At 51.6% G+C, this 23,082-nt stretch overlaps 9 protein-coding genes across 9 annotated transcripts; 3 read left to right on the top strand and 6 right to left on the bottom strand.

Moving 5' to 3' along the window:
* Window positions 1-191: 191 nt before the first annotated feature.
* On the bottom strand, window positions 192-1,277 carry N7473_007599 (intradiol ring-cleavage dioxygenase; the record flags this gene model as incomplete). The annotated part of the gene is made up of 4 exons (XM_057153539.1): window positions 192-377; window positions 434-501; window positions 571-938; window positions 1,030-1,277. The coding sequence occupies 4 exons, from the start codon at window positions 1,275-1,277 to the stop codon at window positions 192-194; spliced, it is 870 nt and encodes a 289-aa protein (XP_057007877.1).
* Window positions 1,278-2,120: 843 nt separating this feature from the next.
* N7473_007600 (chromate transporter) lies at window positions 2,121-3,745 on the top strand (the record flags this gene model as incomplete). Its single annotated transcript, XM_057153540.1, has 4 exons — window positions 2,121-2,243; window positions 2,299-2,346; window positions 2,409-2,530; window positions 2,605-3,745. 4 exons carry the CDS (start codon window positions 2,121-2,123, stop codon window positions 3,743-3,745), a joined length of 1,434 nt encoding a protein of 477 aa, XP_057007878.1.
* A 278-nt stretch (window positions 3,746-4,023) lies between these two features.
* Window positions 4,024-5,137, bottom strand: N7473_007601 (tRNA 2'-phosphotransferase; the record flags this gene model as incomplete). The annotated part of the gene is made up of 2 exons (XM_057153541.1): window positions 4,024-4,899; window positions 4,976-5,137. The coding sequence occupies 2 exons, from the start codon at window positions 5,135-5,137 to the stop codon at window positions 4,024-4,026; spliced, it is 1,038 nt and encodes a 345-aa protein (XP_057007879.1).
* Window positions 5,138-5,664: 527 nt separating this feature from the next.
* On the bottom strand, window positions 5,665-9,006 carry N7473_007602 (uncharacterized protein; the record flags this gene model as incomplete). The annotated part of the gene is made up of 4 exons (XM_057153542.1): window positions 5,665-6,935; window positions 6,990-7,082; window positions 7,137-8,138; window positions 8,202-9,006. 4 exons carry the CDS (start codon window positions 9,004-9,006, stop codon window positions 5,665-5,667), a joined length of 3,171 nt encoding a protein of 1,056 aa, XP_057007880.1.
* Window positions 9,007-9,008: 2 nt separating this feature from the next.
* N7473_007603 (Efg1 domain-containing protein) lies at window positions 9,009-10,273 on the top strand. Its single transcript, XM_057153543.1, has 2 exons — window positions 9,009-9,421; window positions 9,484-10,273. Exons 1-2 carry the CDS (start codon window positions 9,025-9,027, stop codon window positions 10,065-10,067), a joined length of 981 nt encoding a protein of 326 aa, XP_057007881.1. The 5' UTR covers window positions 9,009-9,024; the 3' UTR covers window positions 10,068-10,273.
* A 1,422-nt stretch (window positions 10,274-11,695) lies between these two features.
* N7473_007604 (uncharacterized protein) lies at window positions 11,696-13,375 on the top strand (the record flags this gene model as incomplete). Its single annotated transcript, XM_057153544.1, has 1 exon — window positions 11,696-13,375. One exon carries the CDS (start codon window positions 11,696-11,698, stop codon window positions 13,373-13,375), a length of 1,680 nt encoding a protein of 559 aa, XP_057007882.1.
* Window positions 13,376-14,376: 1,001 nt separating this feature from the next.
* Window positions 14,377-16,563, bottom strand: N7473_007605 (F-box domain protein; the record flags this gene model as incomplete). Its single annotated transcript, XM_057153545.1, has 1 exon — window positions 14,377-16,563. The coding sequence occupies one exon, from the start codon at window positions 16,561-16,563 to the stop codon at window positions 14,377-14,379; it is 2,187 nt and encodes a 728-aa protein (XP_057007883.1).
* A 2,356-nt stretch (window positions 16,564-18,919) lies between these two features.
* Window positions 18,920-19,764, bottom strand: N7473_007606 (serine/threonine-protein kinase; the record flags this gene model as incomplete). Its single annotated transcript, XM_057153546.1, has 2 exons — window positions 18,920-19,191; window positions 19,257-19,764. The coding sequence occupies 2 exons, from the start codon at window positions 19,762-19,764 to the stop codon at window positions 18,920-18,922; spliced, it is 780 nt and encodes a 259-aa protein (XP_057007884.1).
* Window positions 19,765-19,775: 11 nt separating this feature from the next.
* On the bottom strand, window positions 19,776-22,624 carry N7473_007607 (uncharacterized protein; the record flags this gene model as incomplete). The annotated part of the gene is made up of 3 exons (XM_057153547.1): window positions 19,776-21,460; window positions 21,518-22,227; window positions 22,311-22,624. 3 exons carry the CDS (start codon window positions 22,622-22,624, stop codon window positions 19,776-19,778), a joined length of 2,709 nt encoding a protein of 902 aa, XP_057007885.1.
* Between the last annotated feature and the right edge of the window lie 458 nt (window positions 22,625-23,082).

Consider the following 23,082-nt stretch of genomic DNA (forward strand, 5'->3'; position numbering starts at 1 on the left):
TGTACCATTGAATAAACAGACTTGGCTTGTTTGAAGAAGGATCATGAAATGGATTGGATATTCAGCAGTCCCAAGTTGGTTTTAAATAAAAATGGAAAATGAAAATCAAAAACAAAACGCTATCGTCACAAGAACATACCCAAGCCCAAAAATATATGCAACGAATGTCATGCTACAGCTTCAACGCCGCTCTACTTGGTATCGGCCACCAGCTTAACATTATACTCGAGTTCAAGAGCCGCCTTAGGGTCATCTTTCCTGGGGACAAAGTCCACAATGAGAGAGTCCTTAACGGCGAAGACAGAGTCGTTGTCCAGGTACTTGTCCTCGCGGTCGAAGATCTGGGTAGTCAGAGGGCGGTAACCTTCCTTGGTAGCCTGTGCAGAGATATTAGCTTGAGAACAACTTTCAAGATGCAGAGGTCAAAACTGACAATGATGTGAATGTGAGCAGGGCGGAAGGGGTGGCGGTCCATGAGACTCAGCAGCTTGCCAGCGGGGCCTGCACCAAATATCAGTATTAGTATCAATCTCCAACGTATATCACCAGGCGGAAGTAGGGCATTCTCACCATCATCAGGAACGGGATACGGCGTCGGCCGCAGGCAGTAGAAGTTATATCTCCCCTCAGAATCCGTCTTGAACTTTCCACGCAGATTAAACTCAACCTGCTCAGGATCCTGCTGCTCATACAAACCATTCGTCGACGCCTGCCAGACCTCAACGTCGGCGCCAACAAGAGGCTTTTTCGTCTCAAAATCAATGACCCGGCCGTGCATAAAGGCCATCTCACCGCCGTCCTTGGGCTTAGTGACGACAATATCGGCACCGTTCTCGCGGTAGGGAGTATCAGCGCGGAAGAAGGGGCCCAGAATGGCGGTGGCAGTGGGTGCGTCCTTGGCTTCTTCGGCGAGAGTGAAGGTGATTTCGTCAACGAGGCTGTGCGATCCAAATTAGTTGTGGAGTCATGATATACATCCATACATAGTTTTTTATGTTATGCATGTTGGCAGTGTTGGTATGAACTTACGATTCCAGGCCGATCACATCGCAGACTAGTTGGCCCTCGTTCCGCTTATCATCGCTCATCTGTCCAGCCCAATTGAGCATCTTCACTCCGGCCATCCACTCGTCCACTGTGAGCTCATTCTCGCGCGCAAAGTCGTGCACATGGCGAATCAGACCGGTCATGAGCTGGCGCATGCGCGGAGAGGTCTTGGGTCCCATCGCGTTGATAACATTGTCGGTGAATTTGGGGTCGAATCTGTGAGTGGCCATTTTGAAGGTAAATTATGCGACTGTGTGACACAATCAATGACGATTATTAAGGGGAGAAAGTTGAGAGGGAGTAAGTAATAAATTCGAGGCGCGGGCAAGAGAAACCGAACTATGCGACCAGGACGTGGATAGCTACCCACGGATGGTTATATATCTCCCTCCGTTCCGACGGGACTTATTTTTGCTGCTCGAGCGGCAATCAGCGGGTCTCTATCTACAGGTCTTTCCCACTTAGTTCTTAATTAACCAGAACTGAGTTGACCAACGCGTGGATGCTTATTCGAGGACAACCCCGCAAAAAGCGTGGCGTTTGGTGGGCTGATTGGGTCGGGTGCGGGTTGTCGGAAGTGCACCTTGAGGATTGTCGGATCGGTTTGCAATCTGGGCACTTCCGATTCCCCGCAATTGTCGGATCCAAGCGGACTGGAGGTGGGAGTTGGTTGCAGTATGCGGGACTTAGTAAGGATTCGTTGAGTGGGTCAGTTAACTAGATCAATATGCCTGTCAAAGTCACGTGATTTCCACATGTAGGGATCTGCCATTCCTGCAGTCTGCGAAGGAGATCCTCGCATATCAATCATGAAGAAGTGCGTCCCCTTTTAGGCTATGGAGGGAGCTATCGTAGCATAATTAGGCAGATCCAGGTACGAAAGACCTTGTTCCTCAATTGATCTGAGTATGGCGCACAAAGCACGAGTTATGACGTGCTTGCCAAGGCGAGTGAAATTAAATGACTTCTACTACTCCGTACAGTAGGTAGCAATTGTTCAGTTAAAATACTGCAAACAGGACAGATCAATCAATTGGCATAGTAGACTACGAGTTTTTCCATGCCATTTCACTATGATTTCAAATGGATGGAATGTTTCGGCACGCGAGGCTGGTCTCCATATTTGGAAGATTCTTCAGGTCAACTGGCATCTCGGGTTCACTGCATTTGGCGGGCCTCCGGTTCACTTCAAGATCGTAAGTAACGTGTCCAGCACTTAAATTGAGCTAGTCGGCGCTGATAGCACGGTAGTTCTATGACAAGTTTGTGTTGAAGCTTGAATGGGTTGACGAGCAGTTGGTATGTCCTCAAACACAGCGTCGTTTGGACCTCCAAAAATACTAAGTGGGTTGCTATCTTAGTATCAGGAGCTCTTCAGTATCTCGCAAGCTCTGTCTGGCCCTGCTAGCACAAAGATGCTTTACTGCGTAAACCTTATCCACGATGGTTTGCTTGGAGCTGTCCTTGGATTCATTACTTGGAGGTATGGTTACAAGATCAGCATGCTTTTTATGTCACTATCGAGGAACCGAGAGTTGATTCTGATCTCACAATTAGTCTCCCTGGTGCTCTAGGCATGTTTGGCCTTTCTATTGGTATTTCCAATATCGACGAGAGTTTGCCTCGTGCAGTTTATGCTGTACTCTCAGGACTCAACGCGGCCACAGTCGGTATAATTGCCCTAGCGGCAGTCGAGCTCTCAGATAAAGCAGTCACGGACCAGCTCACTCGGATCATAGTCTTTCTCGCTGCTACCGCTGGAATGCTATACAATGCGCTGTGGTACTTTCCAGCTCTTATGTTTGCAGCGGGTTGTAGTACGGTCATATACGATTACCGCTGGTTTCATCGACCTATCCGAGCTTTATTCAAGCTCATTAGGAAAATGAGAACTGGATTGGGAGGAGCGAACAGAGGTGAGAGCGATTCTGCTCACGAATCCAATAACCTTAGCGAAAGGTTCGACGATCAGAACCGGTACTCTGCTCAGGATTCTGAGCCACGCACTATACCATCTGGCCGTCGTTTGGATTTCTCTTGGAAGTCTGGTGCAGCAATAATTGCAACATTCTCCCTTTCATTCGTTATTATCATGGTCCTTCGAGGGATCTTACCTCAACCTCCACTCCTGTACAAACTCTTCGCCAACCTTTATCTTGCTGGAACTATCATTTTCGGTGGCGGCCCAGTAGTGATTCCACTACTCAGAGAGTACATTGTGGCTGAGGGATGGGTCAGCCCACGCGATTTCCTCATCGGCCTCGCTGTTATACAAGCATGTCCTGGACCAAACTTCAACTTCGCCGTGTTTTTGGGTAGCTTGACCGCTATTCATGGCGGATACCCCGCTATCACTGGAGCCATTCTTGCCTTTGTCGGGATTTTCGCCCCTGGTCTTATTCTCGTTCACGGGACAATGGGTGTTTGGGGGGTGTTGCGAAGTCGACGTTGGGTGAAATCTCTGGTGAGAGGCATTAACGCCGGGGCAGTTGGTTTAATATACACAGCGGTATATCGGATATGGCAGATTGGCTATATAGATGAAGGTTTCCAATCAGGCAAGAGTCTGGGAGATGATCCATGGTGGGTGGTCGTGACCGCTACTAGCTATGTGGGCGGGCGATACTTTGGCATTGCAGCACCGCTGGCTATTCTTCTCGGAGCTGTGTTAGGATTGATTAGATATGGAGTGGTTTAATTGGGTATGGATATTTTCCTCTGCCTTAGAAAAGTTTACATTTTGTTGCGGTGGCAGATTCATCTAGTCTGATTTAGCTTAGCATAATCGGAGAAGGGTGTTAGGAAAGAAAGGACTATTTTCGAAGTCCTCTATAAAAAGGGACCTGGTCAAGAAAATGTGGTAGGTCAAGATCGTGTGGCGCACCTATTCGCTTCGCATAGTTGCGCTGGAAGGCACGGATAATGATTGTCTATTTAGATCTATCTTCCCCATCCACAAAGAGATCTCACGGTTTATCACCGCCGATTCTTAGGCGTCCCCTTCTTAATCGCATACTCCGGAAGCTCCTTCACCACCTCCCCACGCTCCCAGATCTTCCCAAGACCAATCTTGCGCTCAACAACAACATCGAAGAAATCGATCGAGACCACCTTCACCGGATTCCCATCCGCATCAGTCTTCCCATCCGAAACAGGCAATCCCTCACTGAGAATAACCCCATTCTCGCTCCGCCAGAATGGACACCCAGCTGCGAGCGCCTTCTTGATATCCAGGTAAATCAGGATTTGAGCATCCCGCCGCATACCCGAAATGACCTGTGTTTCCGGCTTGGCATTTGCTTTCTCTTGTGACGTCGTCTCTGAAGAGGCCATTGCAGATTCGAGTGAAGGGCCCGTCGCAAAGTGTACGTGGTGTCGACCCATTGCCCGGAGTCCACCGGACTGTTGAATCAGAGGCCATGCGCCGTGGAATGTGCCGTGGACGACAGTATCGGGGAGCTTGGACTCGTCGGCTAGCGTGAGTGGTTCGAGGAAGGATGCTGCATCGACCGTTTTGATGGTGTGACCTTGGGTTGCGCGAATCATGTAATTTGATGGCTCGGTATCTGTCGAAGCCAGAGCTTGCTGTGTCGCGTTGGCCTGGTCCTCGTTGCTGGAGGGTGCCTCGAGCACCGACGTGGCTGGTTGATCACCGCCCGCTGAGATTTCTCCATCTGTTTGTTCCTCGGACCCCGGGATAGTTGTGGGTATCGTAGTTGCCTTCGTTGTAGATTTGGTTGGTTGTGCGGAGGGAATGTGAAGGAGAGCGAAGCGCTTCTTGTCGGAGGAGTCGACGGCGTGCTTGATTTCATCAAAGGTAGCTTTGATGGACTTGAGCTTTCGCCATTCAAGCTATGACACGATAAATGGTTAGTGGACGTTATTTTTGGGACCTCTTCAAGAGGATCCGAAGCTTGTGGAGACATACCACGTCTGCTACATTCGCGTAGCCTTGGGCGTTCATCTTCACGCCTTCCTTTTCGGCAGCATGTCGCAATAGCAAGCTCAGGGCTTTGGAAACCTGTACATCGCGAGATTGTCCTTGGCCGCGACCACCACCACCACGCCTATCTCTTCCCTGTTGTCCCATGGTAAAGGCTTGTGGAGGTTGAGGATATTTTTTGTAGCAAAGCTGTGCTCTGCGACGCGTAAAGTGGGGGATCGTCAGAAGCCCGCGGAGCTTTAAAATGTTCGGGCGGGGCAGTACTAGAGTTGTGTGTCAGATTCGGGGTCCGTTTTAAGCAAGTGACCCAGTGAGGCTCAGAGTGACTCACGAAAATGATACGAGACTCTAAATGACTAGAAGATATTATTGAAGAAAAGGAATGAGCAATACGAAGGAGAAATCTGAATCTTGCAGGAAGTCCGCGATAACCACGATAAGAAGTGGGGGAATTTAGTCTACAGTAGAAGTTGGAAGAGTTGACATCATCGCCAAACTACTGGAAGTTTTCGGAATCAAATACATTCCTGAGATATCAACCGATGGGTATATTGTACAGAAAGACAAACAAGAACAAAGCGCCGCTCTTAATATCTACCTGGGTCATTATGCAGGCCGTAACACCCGACTCCCAAATGCAAATGTCCAGAGAACGCTAAGAAAGAATTGGCCCATTACCGATCGCAGATGCAGTTGCACTCGGCCACTGGGCACACCTTGTGGCGCGCGAACCAGTCATGAGCGTGGTGCGCATGGAAGCCATGGTTGCAATTGATGCAAAAGACCACAAATCGCTTCATGACCTCGTCCCGAGCGGCTTTGCGTGGATCAGCCGCCGCGTCGGCAGCACTTCCCCCTCTCGACATTGGGTCGGGGGTACCTAGCCACATAGTGCAAACACCGCAGCGAGGCATATGCCGTCCACAACGGGGGCAAACGGTTCCCGACATGGTCGCTCCCAGAGGGTTGCCCACGGTCGGGTGCACTGTTTCCACAGTCGCCGAGGGAGAGATTTGAGAGGACGCGTCGTGTTGGGTAAGTGGACGGGTACAGTAGTTGCAAGTCAGACTGACTTGCTGCGGTGGAGGAGGAATGAGCTTGCGCCCATCCACGGTCACCGCGAAGCGGCGAGATTCGACATCAAACCGCGCACGTTGAAGCTGGAGCTTCCAGGAGTTCATCTGCCGGCGATAAGTCTCGCGCCAGGCTTCGAATTGCGCCACGTAGGGTGGATGACAGATGATGCGTGGGACGGTGTAGCTCATGGCCAGAACTGGAGTCTGGACATCATTGAACTTTTCAATATAGGACTGGAACAGGCCGATGGCGAGATGTCCCAGGCCTGTGAGGACCACGCCCTCAATGTCTCCTTCCCGTATGGCCTCGGAGGTGGCCTCGCTCAGATAGTCGGTCAATTCGTCATCAGGAAGCCATCGGAGTGCGACCTCAACACGGTACTTCAATGGAAGTGTAGTCTCTTGGATGACAGCGTTCCAGTCACCCTTGCTCACGAGGGCTAGGATTGCTCGAGCATAGGGATCCGTGAGTTCTTTGGAGATCTCAGCGCAGGTCTCCTCCCAGTCAGTGCTATTGTCGCCTTTTGCGGCGCCAGCAATGGCCATTGCAAGTAGTTTATGAGCCTGAGCCGGTTCGTTGCTCCGAAGAGCGAGGTATGCCAACTTGGCCTCATCGTGGAAGACCGCCAGAGCGGCAGCTTTGGTGTGCTGGTTCTCAGAAGAGAGGTTCTTCACGGTCTCTTCAAGCTCTTTGTACGTCTGTGTTGCGCCGCATATCCGGAGACAGAGACGTCGGTGTTCGGGGTATGCTGTTTCGCAGCCTTTGGTTTCTGGCAGGTTCAACTGCTCGTCGAGGTGGGCGATCGCCTCAGCGACGCTCTTCGGGTCGTCATCCTTTGTGCTAATGCGGCGCTGCTCAAAGTCATGGCCTATGATGACTGTCAGTTTCAATCATTTCCAAGGCCACACTGGGGGAAACAAACCCATGTCATTGGTCCAGACATTGCTGATGCCGATGTAATTCATGTCCAGGCCATTGACAACCATTGCCACTCCCGTGGAGTCGGACCGTGCACCTGGATAGTGATTAGGTTTGATTGAATACAGATATTCGTGCTGCTCACACTTACGTTGAATCCAGGTCCACAGATCCTGGAGAGCCGGATCATCCGATACGATTGACCGATTTCGAGCCTCATTAAAGAGGTATCCCTCTCTGCATCTCCACTGGGCAATGGTAGACAAAGTCAATGCCTCTTTAGCGGTGAGGAGTTCACCCAAAGTTCCGACTGACATCGCACGTTCCCGAAGTTCTCGGCTTGAGATGGGATCAGAATTCAATACTCGGGACACAGACGATTTCTGGCCCGAGTCCGTTGACGGGTGCTTTGAGCTCGAAAGCACTCGGTTCCGGATATTTTCGGCGAGCCCAGAGATAGGCGAGATACGTTCGGAAAGAGGGTGGATAGACGTAAAGTCGGGGTCGCCGGAGGTAACTCCGTAGGCCAGCACTCCTTGTGACGACAGGCTCACTGGCGGGCAGGGTGGCCGCGCACTGACGAACCGCGGCTGCCCGTGGCCATCAAGAGTGATAGCGCTAGGTTGGTTTGACATGCTCAAGTTCAAGAAATCAAACGTCACCACACGGTCCTTCTCCTCGCACCCGCGCGTTGGATGATCGAAAGGCAGGCACACATCCCGCACATGTCTCGTATAGACAGGCTCCGGGTAGGTTTTGAAAGATCCTTGTCCGAAGGTCTCGTCAATCGAGGCGCGATATTCCTCAGACTGGTAGTCTTTGGCGATATCATAGGTCTTGAAGTGGCCGGTGCTGGACAGCGCTCCCAGGTAGCCTCGCTTGGTCTTGGAGAAGCGCAAGCTCCAGATCGAGGAATCTGAATTGAATACATTCTTGAGTTGAAGTGCGGCGGTAGATTGATTGGAGTCTGGGCTGCTAGCCGAAGAGCCAACGGATGGCGATACAAGTCGGGCTCCTACGCGTCGGTCCCAGAGGCAGATGGTACTTTCTTTGGTGGGCAGGCAAGACGCAATGTAGTTTTCATCGAGCCAGTCAATAGCTAGATTGTGGACACACCGGGTTTGGAATTGCAAAGAAGGGTTTCCTGGGCCCTCTGCAGTCAAATAGGAGCGTTAGTGATACGGGAGAACGCAGATATACAGTTGGATAAACATACCTCGAAGATCATAGATGCGAACGAATTGGCCCTTGACACCCGTCACCAGCGTGTCAGGCTGATCCCTGAAGAACTTGATACTGGTAATTGGTTCTGAACTCGCGAGCTTTCGCAAGGGTTCCGGAAATCCTTTGGTTCCACCGGCGGGGCTGAGTCGCTGATTGACATCCCAGATATTCAAGCAAAAGTCGTTGCGCACGCGATCAAGACCAGATGCCACGAGGCCATGTGTGCTGAATGCGACGGCGTTGCAGTATCGCTGGTTTCGAACGGGAAAGGAGAGCGACTCCTTCGCGCTGGCATCTAGTCGCAGTATTGTGGCCTCGCCAGATGACTGGCCAACGGCGATAAGGTTCTCGTTGGAGGTGGACCAGTCGAAAGCGCGAAAGGAGGGAACATCGATAAGTGTGGAGAGTACTTCATGGCGCAGGGTCTTGTCGGATGCACTGTACCCGGTCACCTTGCAGAGACGAAACGCTTTACCTGTGACGTCGACGGAGAGGAAGCGTTGCTCGGCAGTAGTGGAGCTCGGGGACCAGCGAATCGCAGACTCCATGATGCTGAGTCCCTCCTCGAGGAGGGGTGTGAGCTGTGTTTGAGGCCACAGCCTCTCTTGAGGAGAAATGGACAGATGAACAAGCTGTTGGTGTGGGAGGATTGGTGGGAGAAATGAGGCACGCGGCATTGACGATGCGATCGGCTGGCCGCTCATTGGCTCCGCTGATCTGGGGTCGGCCCGATGATGCCCCGACCACATTTCTTTTTTCTTGCGCGCAGCCCGCGCAGACAACGCAGCTTCCAACATTTTGTCTTCAGCAACACAATGTCAGACTCACACCGTGATCGCAGCTCGAAGCGAAGGGCCAGAGATGGCTCTGAAGATGTTTTGCCTCGAAAAAAGCAGCACCGACAAGCTGTGGCTCGCCCAGATGACAGTCAATCCGAGGATAATGGCAGCGATGGTGACCGCGTCTCGTCCAAGGCAGTGAGAAGCTCAAAGAACCAGTCTGCGCCCAGGAATGAGAAGGAATACCCGTCAATCAACGAGCTGAAAGGACGTATTCGTGGTGTCAAGCGCCTTCTCAACAAAGATTTGCCAGCAGATGCACGGATCGTACAGGAGCGAGCGCTTGCAGGCTATGAGCAGGATCTTGTGGAGGAAACAGCTCGTCGAGAGCGATCAAATATGATCAAGAAATACCACTTTGTTCGTTTCTTGGGTAAGTAATACGAGAGGGTTTACGACGATATCATATCAAACGCTGATCAACGCCCCAAATAGACCGCAAGACGGCGACTAAGCAATTGAATCGCCTGCAACGCCGCGAAAAAGAGAAAGATCTCGACACTAAGCAGAATTCTGAACTCTCTCAAAAGATTCACGATGCGCGGGTCAACCTCAACTATACGATCTACTACCCTCTCACGGAGAAATATATCTCCCTCTACCCCAAGCAGAACAACCCTTCCGGCGAGACCGACGAGAAGTCCGGATCTGGGACTGAATCCAAAGAACAAAACATTGCTGAAGCGTCTCGTCCACCTTTGTGGGCTGTTGTTGAGAAATGCATGGAAGATGGCACTCTTGATGACCTACGAGAGGGCAAGCTGAATATTGGCCCTGATGGAAAGCAGAGCTCAGCACCTGCTAAGAAGCCTGCTGCGCGTGAAAGCGAGAAGAGGTCTAAGAAAGAGAAGACGCACAAGGATTCCAAGCAAGCATCTCAGAAGGAGAATCTTGCGCAAGAAGATGCCTTGGACAGGCTTAACCGGAGAGAGCGGCGCAAGGAGCAACAAAAGGCACGCGAATTGGCTGCTCAACAGGCTGCTGAAGGTGACAGTGATGGTGGATTCTTTGAAATGTAAATGCATACATGAGCATGGAAAACCTGGTGTTTGGTGTCTTTTTGTTTCTCTTCTTGTATCTCTAGCTGATATCCAATGTGCATTATGTGAGAAGTGTTGCTATCAAAGATGATGATCATGATACTGTCGAATTTCGGGGATTTTGGATATGAATCAAAGTCTTAGGTCATGATTTAGACATACGTTGAATTGATCGTGGACAGGAGATTCAGTTCATTTCTTGGCATCTACTAGATAGAGCCCTAAATCATGCGGAATTCACTAGCCGCAACCTTATCTCACTTCGCTCTATGTGTGTCCTGTTGCTCTTTATAAATCTCTTATCGGGATGCCTCCAAACACAAGGTTGTTCTTTATGGATTATATCGTAATGCTCATTCATACTTGATCACATCCCGGCAGGATTTCAAGTCTTCTCGTAGATTCTTCCGAGAATGGTTTCCGGAAAGCTCTTGATCTTCTAAATTTAGCAAAGCCCTTCAAATTCGGCATGATGCTTCAAAAGCTTTATATTGTATTTCGAAGGACCAGTAGGTCTCTATTACTATTAGCAGGCCTGATGAGGCCTACAAGTTCCCATCACTGCCCGTACAATATCTCGGTCCCGGACTGAGGGGTTAGTAGTGTTTGGATCAGGATGGTCGTGAGGAACCTGCACCTATACAGACGAATATTGATACAAATATAGAGTGATGAATATCCCCAAGAGGACCTCCAACTGGAGATTCCAATAGGAATAGTAAAAGATCAGATTCTCCGTGGTCGTTTAGTCATATAGGAGTGGTGGCATTCGACTAAATGGACAGCCAAAAGAGTCATATTGCGATAATCTACGTCTCCAGCGCCGTCCGACAAAAAGCATCATATGCCCTGATTCGAAGGTCCAGTTTCTCTTCAAAAGTCCTCGAAGTATAAAACGATTTTGACCGTCCTCTTCCTTCTTCTCCTTTTCATCACTCTTCCATATCTCGTCTTCCAGGATTCACATTCTCGGAACCCAAGCAAGACCTGCTACGTGAGTATTCCTGACCCCTCTCTATTCGGTGCCAAAACATCCTTCCTGATCGTGCTCTCTTCATCCTCCCCATCGCGCACATACACAATTTCACCTTCGATACACAAAAGGCGTGTCCATTTTGATCCGCCTCAAGCATATCGTTTGACCTCGTCACCCTCGACCTCTTCCAGCCGTCATTAACGCGACGCTTAGGCGTCACATCTCGCCCATCTCCCACGGCTAACCACCATCTCACAGACTCTCACGGGTTTTCATCAACATTTTCACCAACTCTACCTACCCACAGTTCGTCTACTTCTCTCGGACTTGAACTCTCACCTCCATCCTTCATCCTTCATCCTTTATCTTGGGTTTGCAGACCTGTCATATCTGCAAACCTCCGAGATATCCTCTCGCCGCACACCTTCACCATCACTCAGTCCCATCTCTCACATCTCGTCCTTTCATCCACAATATCCACCGCGTTCCACCCATCCATACTTACCTCATCGTTTCCCTCAGACCTCAATTCTCTTCTCTCCCCGAACCAACACCACAAACAACATCTCTCTACCTCTTTTCCATCCTCGTACCATCCACATCATCAACAAGTCACACCGCATCCATCACAATGGGCCAACTCAAAGAAGGACCGATGGCCTGCGGCAAAGCCAACACCATCAACTTCACCAACGAGCTCATCCAACGCAAGAACGACTGCGCCAACCGCCTGACAGAGCACAATCTCCAAACCCCCGACGTGATCTGGAAGCCCCAGGACGGAGAGGGCCACGCTCCCTTCTCCGAGGGCGACAAGGCCAAATTCAAACTCGTCACCACAATCACCTACGAGAACGGCAACCCCAACAACAAGATCATCTGGCCTCCAAAATTCACGCGTCTAAGCGATGAACTCGTTTACCTGGCCACCAAGTTCCTGAAGGCGAGTGAACGGGCGGCGAAATATCCCTACGATTTCAATGACCGCGGTGATATCCGTGAGCAGCGGGTTTCGTCAGGTGTGTCGCCAATTGTCTGGGCTCATGGTCTGCCCTTCTTGCCGGTTTTCAAGGGATACTACATCCTCTGTGGGCGTGAACATGCCCGATGGGTCGGATGGCTTCTTAACAAGAAGGAGCATCGCATCACAGTGGCATATCCAATGTGGACGATTGGCCCTGTCGTGGCGCCTGGTTCGGCTGTGAATCTGTCTCGCACTGTCACCCGCCAGATGCACCTGCATGTGCCCAAGAGTGCGAAGGATGTGGAGAAAAGGTGGGAGAAGGTCTATACCGCGCGTGACGTGGTCTCGACCGCTCACTATCTGCCGTCCGTCGTGCCCAAGACTCCGTCCAAGGGATTCATTCTTGCTCCCATCTATCAGGTTGAGGGGTACCATGTGCGTTGTGGACCGAATACAATTACCGGTGGCAAGGGTCTTGAAATTGGACGACGCACTTTGTCGAATCACAGCGTGTCCGATTTCGACTATGATGCGTCGTTGAAGAGACCCTATGCCAATGAAGAGAATCCCGCGGCTATCCACTCTGATGAAAGTGATGAGCCTAGCGAGGAGGAGGACTCGGAGTCTACCGACCCGATGAGTGGCATTGAGCAAGATGAAGATGACCGTGGAGATGAATTCCTGCCTTCGGAGGAGAGTGTCGAAGTTGACGATATCGTCGAGGACGAGGAGCCTCCAAAGAAGAAGCTCAAGAAGGACGCCGCTACCTCTGACAAGACTGAGACACAGCCTCGAGACTCTGGCGACACTTTCAAGTCTTTCAAGAATTTCAGTAAAGCTGGGGCTGTAAACCGTCTCTCTGCACTCACGACTTGGGCTAGCGATGAGGAGGCTCCTGGACCCTCTGCTTCCCGGCTAGCTATCAAGCGTCGCAGCGAGGTCGCAACCATCATCAACGTCAAGCACGCTGCAGAGCGAGAGAACACCCATACCGGTGCCTCTGCTGAGACTCTCTACGAGGACACAGCCATCCAAACCACAGCCGCAGTCTCAAGCAGCGAGGTCATTACCAGCACTGGCGATATCAAGCCCGCTCTTCCCAGCCAGCCTAACAACCACGGCACCGAGGACACCATCACCCACGCACCAGGCACAGTCCCTCCCACCAACACTCCATCTTCATCGACCACCAAGCCCGTCGACGAAAACACAACCCACTGCACCGAACCCATCCACATCAACAGCGAGCTCAAGTCCGTGACCGTCACCGAAGACGAAGATGAATACGAGACCGTTGATCCCAGGGAAGTCCCCCACCAAATCGAGACAGACATACTCCAGGGCTGAACGAACCTCACAGAGCACTCTCGCGAACACGCCACGCGGAATGGTCCCTGCACCTAATCTTTCTCGTGTCTTTTGCGACCTGTCTCTCGGTTTTGATTTTGATTCTTTCGTCTTCGCGTCTTCACATATCCGTTTAACACCCTGATTTCTATTTGTGATTTGTTTTGATTTTGATTGTGGATGACTTTGATGGCCCTATCGTCAAATTCTAAGCTCTGATTGGGCTATCAAAGTGTATCTACAATCCATACCCTTTGCGTTTGTGGTCTCCCGTCGATCTTTAGTCAGTTATTCAAAGGATATTACCAAAAAAATATATAAAAAATAATGTTTGAGTTATGAGAATTCCTGATTCTGATTCTGATTCAACCTTGTAAAAAAAATCCCGATGATGGAAAGGAAACCAGAGAGGAGGCGGAAGGCCTAAAAAGACTCCATGATCCAAAACTGAGACCTGCATGTAAGGAAATAGCCAGTAAAGCAAGAGCAAGGCCGTAAACATGAAAACAACACAATAGGGCAGATTCAACTCCGGTATCCCCCATTCTACATATGCTAAGGCTGATGAGCAGGGCAAATTGGCAGATAGAAAAGAAAAACAGAAGAAAAGTGTAGTAAAATCAAATTTGCATCCGTGGGAATGCAGGTCGGTCTTGTCTTGACGCCTGAGATGGGTGTTTCAACGAGGATGTAAGGAAAATTGAAGGAATGCGCTTGCATAGTTGGTGACCGGTGAGAAGTAGGGAAGGAAGATCGTGAGTCGTAGAAGAGGAGGAACAAGCTCTAGGGCTGTTCTCAAGAGTCTCATATAGTTTCAGAGAATCGTGTAGTGCAAGTCAGGTCTCATAGCAAGTTGAAATCGGGGGGCAGGTCCATTGCTTGTCGGCGATCCAGCGCTGACAGGTGTTGGTGTTCCCAGAACACGATGAAGGAAAGAGAGAAACAAAAAATAGCCAGACCCAGCCACTGAAATAGTCGAAGAGACTCTCTCAAAGAACCACTCACATCACCGTGCAACCGCCACTTTGAGCACGACGGCGTCTACCGCCAAGCGCAGAGACTCCACCCACGCCGTAACTATCATCTTCGTCTTCATCGGCATTGTACAGTCTCTCTGCCTCGCGGGCACGACGTCGCCGACGTCGCGCGCCAGCACCGGCGGCACCAGCTTCTTCAGTGGCCATCATATAGTCCGCCCATTTACGATCCAGACGACTCGCAGCGTTGAGATCACCACGCAAGACGCGCTTCGTATGTTCATCGACGGTCATCTGCCAGCCATAGAAACACTTGAGCTGGATAATCTCGGCAGGAAAAGTGGGCGAAGGCGACGGGGTCGACGTTGGCGTGACAAAGGCGGTACTCGTCGCAGAGTCACTGTCCAAGCTTGTCTGGGTGACGCTCACGATTGGATTGGCAGAGGACTTGCGAGTGCGAGGGATGTAGGCGTTGCTTGAGAGAACTTCTTTGATACCGGCCCAGGTGACGTTGGCACAGTCAAAGACAACCAGGCGTAGGCCAATTTTGGGCATGTCCTCGCCGTATCCTCGCTTGCGGACTCGGAAGCTAGCTTCCATCAGAGTCAAGTCGGAGACGCGGGTGTTGTCCATTTCGACGGAGCGCAGCTTCGGGCAGTGTTTCATGATTTGTAGCATGCCCGTGTCACCAAGGTTTTCGCAGTAGCTGATGTTCAGATGCTCCAGAGACTGAGCACAGGGAGACCGGGAGAGCTCAACGAGGACGTTGTTCGTCATGCTCTCTAGGTCCTCCAGTTCCAAGTGGGACAGCTTGGGTGTGGTGCGGACAACGTCGATAATCGAGTCGTCAGTCAACTCCGAACATTGAGAGACTTGAAGGCCCTCCAAATCAGGAACATTGAAAGCCAGGCTCTTCAAGCCAGCGTCGGTGATTTCCGAGCAATGGTGCAGATCCAAGTGCTTGAAGCGGCGAGGACGGACGACGGGGCGATCGGTGAGGAGGTCGATGGTAGGGTCAATCCCGTGCATCAACACTTTCAGAGTCTCGTCGGTCACATCAGTCCGACTCATGATTAGCCGCTCCAAGGTATTGCGCTCGAACAAAGCCCGGGCAAAGTCTTTGTTGTCGAATCCACGGATCTCGCTGGCGCGGAGATCCCTCAACCGCTCACAAAACTGAATGACACGAGAGAGTCCACTCGTGTTGACATTGTTGCACCAGGAGACATTGAGAGTCTGCAGCTGGGGGCAGGATTGTGAAATAACCTTCATGGCAGAGTTGGTCACGCTCTTGAGACCCGAGACATTGATGTACTCCAATCGCGGGTTTCGCATCAGGAAGCAGTGCATAGAAGCCTTGTCAATAACGCATCCTTCTAGCGACAAGTTAATCAAGTTCCGGCACATGTCTGAAATGCGCTCTCCATCGGAAGACCATTTGCTCTTCATCTGCATACAGCCTCGCAAGTTCAAATCGCGAATAAATGGTCCACCGGATGTAATGAGTCTAATCAGAACATCACCCGGAATCTTCGAGTAGTATTCCGCAGCGTCCAGTCTGCACCACAATTGTCCGTCGTAGCACATATCATGCCACGTCTTCGACACAGCCGAGCAGCGCACGATCTCGCGTGGCGTCAGATATCGAAAGATCTCCACATGCAACTCCCGTGGCATATCACCCCAGAAATCAATTGTACGGGCTGGTTTCGCATCCGGCAGGATCAGCTCTGTGGATAGCACATCGCCCTCAAATGGCGTCCCGCTTCGCGGAGAGACCGGCCGCAAGTCAAAGGGCAATGGGATAGTTCGCGATGTATTGGGTGTCTCGGTTCCCACGAGGCGGATGCGAGCATTTTTGTCATCCGAACCCTCCAATGGGCCCGACGGCCCTGGTGTCGCCGGTCGGGGATTTAGGTCCCCATAGAGTTGTGAGGAACTCCCATTGCCCAGACAAGGTGAATATGCGGCGGACGATAACGAAACACACGATAAGGACGCCTTGTGGTCCCGCCGATAACCCGTCGACGCCGATCGTCCGCGGCGGGTTAGCGTCGGGCTGGACGACATGCGCTGGAGATTCTGCAACAACTTCTGGCGACCCTTGAGTTTTGGGAGTTGTTCGAGGGGGATTTGACCGGTTGAGGAGGTTGGACTGGCCGGCGAGGCCTCAGACGAGGGGAGGATCTCGTCGGTCACGGAGGCGGCCATGGTGATGCGGGGGAGGGACAGTAGGGAGGGTGATTATCGGTCGGGACGGGAGATCGGGATAATCGGTGGGAAATTGTATAAGACTCGGGATCTGGTCGAACCCGGACAGAAAAGAAGAGAAAACGAGAGGCGGTCGATCCTGCGCACCCTAGACGAGCATGAAGAGCATGATGAATTGCCTGATTCTTGAAACCTGTCAGATTCGGCGAGGGGAGTTGTGTGTGAGTCTGCCCATAGACTTCGACCGGGAGGAGGGAGGTGTAAAGAGAAGAGGCCCGAGACCGGTGGTCGTGGTTGTGGTGGGGAGGTTGGCAGGTTGACCGTTTGGCTTTTGGTGTATCCGTTGATTATTCGTTTATTTTGTTCGGGGGCCCACGGCGAGCGAACCGTGGCACTCGCCGACTTGGACCGACGGGACTCGCGAAGCCAAAGTGACGTGCGCAAGTACCGAGAGGAGCCGACGAGAGGATGGAAACAGGAGGGAGATGAGAGAGGAGGGCGAAAGGTGTGGTAGAGAGAAGGTCAGGCGGAGGGTTGGATAGAAGATCAAGACAGAGAAAAAGCAAAAAAAAGTAATGCGAGAGGGGAGGAGGGTCGAAGGCGATAAGAACGGAATGGATGAGGAATGCGAGAATGGGAAGTAGAGACAAGTTGATACTTCTGGTCCGTAACACTTTGCTAATATTGACGAAGTATTGGTGAAGTACAGTTCAAGTACCCACCCTATTCTGTAGATTTGCGTCTACTCTTTTCCTCCTTCTCAGCTTATCAGCCCAAATGTCTTCTGTGTGGCACACAGACCATGCTACAGTACTACTGTAGTCCCCAGTCGTCCGCAATAGTGACCATCCCCACGCGACTCATCGGCTGACGACGCCCGAGCGAGTTATCACTAACCAACGAGATGGACTCTACAAACCCTCGATCGAGTCAGGTTCTTGCACTTCTCTAGCTGGTTCCTGAAAATAACACGAAAAGCATTCAGTGTTCAGAAACCTGTCATTTCGTCTTTTCCCGTGGGTCTCGCCTCTTGTTCTCTTGCCTGTTGGACTGTCTTGAGTCTGAGCGGGGCCTCCTGCGGGGTCCTGGTAAGTCGAAGTGGATCCGTGGATTAAACCCCGCGGACAAGCGCAAGTCACTATAGTAGACATCGAATACTTCGGTAATCATCCATGTCCATGCAAGGGAGACACGAGGGATTCCTACAGTAGTTCTATGTTAATATACAGTAGACAGAATACTACTACCATCTACAAGTCATGATCCCGGCTACCCATAATGATTGGCAATGGAATATCACATGTGCCCATCTCTTACCCTAGTATCGCCACCATCAACCCTCAAACTGAACCCTCAACCCACACAACGAATAAATTACAACCCTCAACAAACAGACAAAACACTCCAAGACACTTCCACGCACAACACAGACATACAGACAGTACGGAACTCCTTCCTCCCCATTCCCCATTGCCCGATTGCCCCCCCCCCACACACAACTAAACCCTTGGGACACCGCCGACGCCGGCACTGTTCTGAACTCCCTCCAGAGCACCAGATCTAAAGGCCCCAGAACCCCACTAGTAAACAGTCCCTATGGAATAAATCTGATTCGTGCATCCCTCGGTCCGGTAGGATCTAAAATCCAACGCCCGTTGAGGCTAGACCGATTTGGCCAAGGACGGAGCCGCTAGACTAGTACACTAGACAGTAGACACCCCCACTTAATTCGCCGAGGGCAAAGAATGCGGAGAAACACTGGAGACGATTAGTGATTTGAATTGATGATTTAATACTTGGGAGACTCAGGGTGCAGTTTGGAATCAGCAAGAGAGAAAACAGTACAAGTCTTATGTGGACTTCCATCTGCTATGCGTATCTTGCTTCTAAGTACATTGTCGCCAAGGGGAATGGAGAAAATAATCAAATAAGCGAGATACATGTATGTGATGCAAAGAGGTATCCGTCAGTTACCAAGATATGAGGATATGCCTGATGATTTGAGTAACAAAGGAAAATAGAAAAAAAAATAAAAATAAAACCCCTGTGTCATTTCTCATCCTATCAGAACACTGAAAGGACCAGCAAATTAACCAGTGATGAAGAAACGAAAAGAAAAGAAGAAAAAGCCCATCATCCCCGGAAAGATTCTTCCCGAATCCGCAGCTCACATCACTCATCAAGCAAAGGCAATCAAAACGTCGTGGGGTATCGTATTTTTCTTTTTCCGGTCATCATGAAAGGGGGAGGGGGAGTGGGGGACATAGAGAGGAGAACGTGTATGTTGTCGGTGTCATGGAAGGGAGGGAAGAGATGGTGTCTTTACATGGGAGACAGCAATGTTGTTCTATCTCGTTCAATCGTTCTCGACCATCCATGGATGCTCGAGCACCTCGGTAATGGTCAGACGGTTGTCGACATCGCGGTCCAGCATCTTCCGAACCAGATCAACGCAGGCTTCCGAGAAGGGAAGGAAGGGAATGCGGAGCGGGTGGTCGAGGATCTCGTCGACGTTGTAGAATGGATTCTCCTTGTAGACGATGGTGTACAGCAGGATGCCCAGAGCCCAGATATCCTGTTCCTTGCCGCGGTACGATTTACCCTGAAGGACCTCGGGGGCAGCGTAGTCTATACATAAAAGGTTAGTATCTGTCTTTCAAACAGCATCGGCAGTTACCAAAGCAGAGTCTCACCGATTGTTCCCACAAACACATCAAATGGCCCATTCTTGATGTAGGCCGCACTGCCAAAGTCAATCAACTTGATCCGGCCGTCTCCATCCAGCACCACGTTCTCGTCCTTGATATCACGATGCACAACCAACGCCTTGGTATGCAAATGATGAATAGCGCTGACAACCTGCTTGAAGATGTTCCGACACTCCGACTCGTCCATGTTGGCTTTGAGTTCAATGTAGTCGAACAAGTCCATGCCAGGCAGCCCATGCGGAATCATCTCAATGTAGTAATTGATGTCGTCCTCAAAGAAACCGTCCATCTCCACAATGTTGGGGTGCTTGTATCCATCGCGGCGGAGGAAGTCGAGAACATGAATCTCCAAAGGCACGGTACCTAGTCGTCGGTCCCGAGTCCATGTATCCACCAAAATCCGCTTCTTGGTGACAAACTTCAGCACCATCTTCTTGTTGGGCTGCTTCTTCAGACGTGCAAGCTTGACTTGTCCGTAAGCACCTTGTCCCATCTCTTCCAGAATCACGTAGTCATTAATCGTGCGTTTCTGGGGAACTTCCTTTTGGCGACAGCCGCATTCACTTCGGCAACTGGTTGCACGGGCCGATCGGTCAGAGGCTCGGAGGCGGCTTCACTCAGCTGTTGGCTAAGGGTGGAGCTTGGCTTCTGAATCTCCACGGAGCTCTTGCTGACATCGGGGGGTTCCCTGCTGGTGGCAGCCGCAGAGAGATTTTCAGAGGCGGGTATTGCTTGCGACGAGGGAGAGGTAGGAATCGAGGTGGGGAGTGTAGAAGGTGACAGGTTAGCTGCAGGTCCAGCGGCATGAATTTGTCGGGAGTATGTGATCCACAAAGCATAGACAAGCTCGGTCACTGCGATAGTATCGTCACTATCCTCAGAGTCGCTCGAGCGCTCCTCAAGCTTCTCCACTTGTTCCTTGGAGAAGAACGTGCCGCTCTTGACCACGCGCAACTGAACATCGACAACAATGGTGGAGCCGTCACGATGTTTGGCCAACAAGCCGCTGGGCTCAGTAAAGACAGAGGCGGCATTTGCCTTGCCATCCCGAAGAATGGACAAGGTTCGCGCCCGGCGGAAACTGTGTTCAGGAATAACAATACCATCAACCAATGGCACATTGTCCTCCTCGGTTAACACATCCAGAAGATCGTCAAATCCTGGCACCAATTCCGTGATGTGGCGGCCTTCGGGGCGTTCTTGGCCGAACAGGGCTGAAGAGAACACGGAGTTTGAGCTAATCACGTTCAACGTGGAGGATGATAGCACCATCATGCCTGCAACGTGGGGGAAGCTCGACACCTGCAGGGTTCGACCTTCGTCCCCCCTCCCAATAGTCACTGGAATGCATACCCCAGCAGCAGTGCGAGCGGCAAAATGCTTCAACGCGACAATTCGGTCTAGTCCCTTCTCGGGAGAAGTCTCGAGGGATTCGGACGGCAAACAAGGTAAAAGTTCGGTTATGGGCTGACCCGTGCGAACTACCTGCGAACCCCAGATCTTGTCGAGGTCACCCTTTGCCTCAACCAGCTTCCACGCATCGTCACAGCGAACAGAGGCAATATTCTCTGTGATCTCTTCCAACACCCAGATCAGACCACCGCGCTTCTCCATCACCCAGATGCTGGCGGATCCTTTAGCACCATTCCGCTTTTGAATAGGGACGACATCACCACATAGCAGAACGCCGCGCGACTTGTTGGCTGGGTGGTTTGGGTTGCGATTGTTCCTCGTGCTGGAGCCATACCCATCATCGGTCTGGGCTCTCCGAGACTTCTCGCGGGAGGAAGGTTTACTGAGCAACTTGGCCGTCACTCCATTCCCCAGGCCTCGGAACTTGGGATTCACCGCACGAATATTGGGTCGCTCTGGCTTCAGTGGTGTGCGGGCGGCTGCATCGGTGCTAGGGTCCCGAAGCTTCGCTTCGAGCCACTGTCTGTGCTCTGGCTGTACAACCTCTAGAATACTCAGTCGTCGGACCTCAGATTGGGCGACCCCGAAGATCAGACATGAGAGATCGTTGGCGGCAAGAATGGTCCATGGTGCCTTGGCTTCGGTTCGGAAAACGGCCTGTGAGACAGGGGTCCATTTGCTGCTATGGGTATGTAGGGCCGAAGGGATCGAAAGGCCCAATCCAGTGGTAGAGGACGCCAAAGAGGCGAAGGGATCTGTGGAGGCGTAGGGTTGCGCTAGAGTGTCCATCAGCTTGCTTTTGAGAGTGGCGGAAGTGAGGTCCGTGTATGTACGTTTTAAGCTTACGCGCCGGGATGAGGGTGCTGAGTAGAGATCCTTGCGGGATTGCGGGATACGTTCACTGGGCACCGGACTCAATAGCTGGGAGCCTTCGGAAGTTGCCTGGGATCCTTGGGAGAGGAATTGTTCCTGGGGCGCATCTCGGGTGCTAATGGGGGACCCACGATCCGAAAAGGCCTTGTCGAAGATGTTGTCGCCGTTCACATCCGCAGGCCCTGTTGTTGGTCCTCGCGCGTTTGCCGCGTTTTCCTGGTCCAGAACGTGAGCCCGAGTCAAAAGATCCATCATACCCTGGAGGTCGGCATCACCACTCATGTTGGCTTGTGCATTCACGATGGCTGGGTTGCTGGCCGCCCATCCCATGCGGTCACGCATGAAATCGATCGACCTTTTCAGAATGTTTTGTCGACTGTGCAGCAGTTCCTCGGACTGCTGGGCGAAAGAAAAGGAATGCAATGATTCCAACGGAAATCGGTGAAGGTCCTCCAGCTCGCCGAAATCCTGGCTCATGGACATGTGGCCGGTGTGTGCTCGAGAGGAAGAGCTCGAACGAGTTGAGGAAGTGGGACGGGTTGAGGTGGTAGCCATGGGAGCTAAGGACGAGGAAGACAGGTTTGGAAGGGTCAGAACGCGCGATGGTTGCTGGCGAATGCGGTCCAGCCCAGATAGACCGAGTCCATGATCACTCTCGAATAATGGGGATCTGCTGAAATGGATGAACCCGTCAGTTTATTGACAAGACCAAGACCTGGTGGTGAAGTGAGAGAAAGAGCAGTGATGGCGGACCTTGGAAGAGGGTCATAACCCGAGGAAAGACTATCCACCGAACCTCTCAAGGGTTGATCAGCGTGCAAGGAAAGCTTTTGAAAGCTGGACGACTCGGACTCGGGAGATTCGGAGAGGGGCCCCAAGGGAGACGACAGAGGACTCGGATCGCCTACAGGTTCCTTGAGATCAGCCTTCTGCACCGTTTGCCCATTTCTGTTGAACTCAATCGGCGCGTGTCTGGATTTCCATTCCACGGGCCCTGTAGAAAATGTGATCGTCTCAAGTGATGGCGGGAAGGGGGAGGAGGGGCCGTTGATCTTCGTCAGATGCATCCTCTCGAAAACGTGCTGGAAGGGCTCGTTGAGGTGGTGACTGGTGAGATCTTCTGCAGACTCGTGAAGATATCAGGTGTAGTCCGGTCTTCCGCTACCCGAGATGTTTGCTCTGCCATCATGACCCCAATTTGTCGATTCTGATTTGGGGCTGGCCGACACCGGGATGGGCCAGGCGCATCTGTTCTTTCCCTTTCTCGGTACTCCTCCCCAAACTTACCATCACTTTTTGGGACGATGTGGCCCGTGGCATGTGAAACCAGAACACAGACGGGGTTGGGAAAAAAGCATGTGCGGGTGACTTACCATCGGGGTTGTATGCTGACCCCATTCTTCGGTGCGTGGGGGGAGGGAGGGAGGTGATTTTTTCTCTCTCTTTTTCTGTCCTCCCTAGTCCTCACGACTAATGACCGGGATGGTCGGATGAAAAGGGAAAAAAGGAATGAGGCTTAAAGGGA

This window comes from Penicillium subrubescens (genome assembly GCF_028828155.1).
Source record: "Penicillium subrubescens strain IBT 31985 chromosome Unknown utg000005l_segment0_segment0, whole genome shotgun sequence".
Lineage (NCBI taxonomy): Eukaryota > Fungi > Ascomycota > Eurotiomycetes > Eurotiales > Aspergillaceae > Penicillium > Penicillium subrubescens.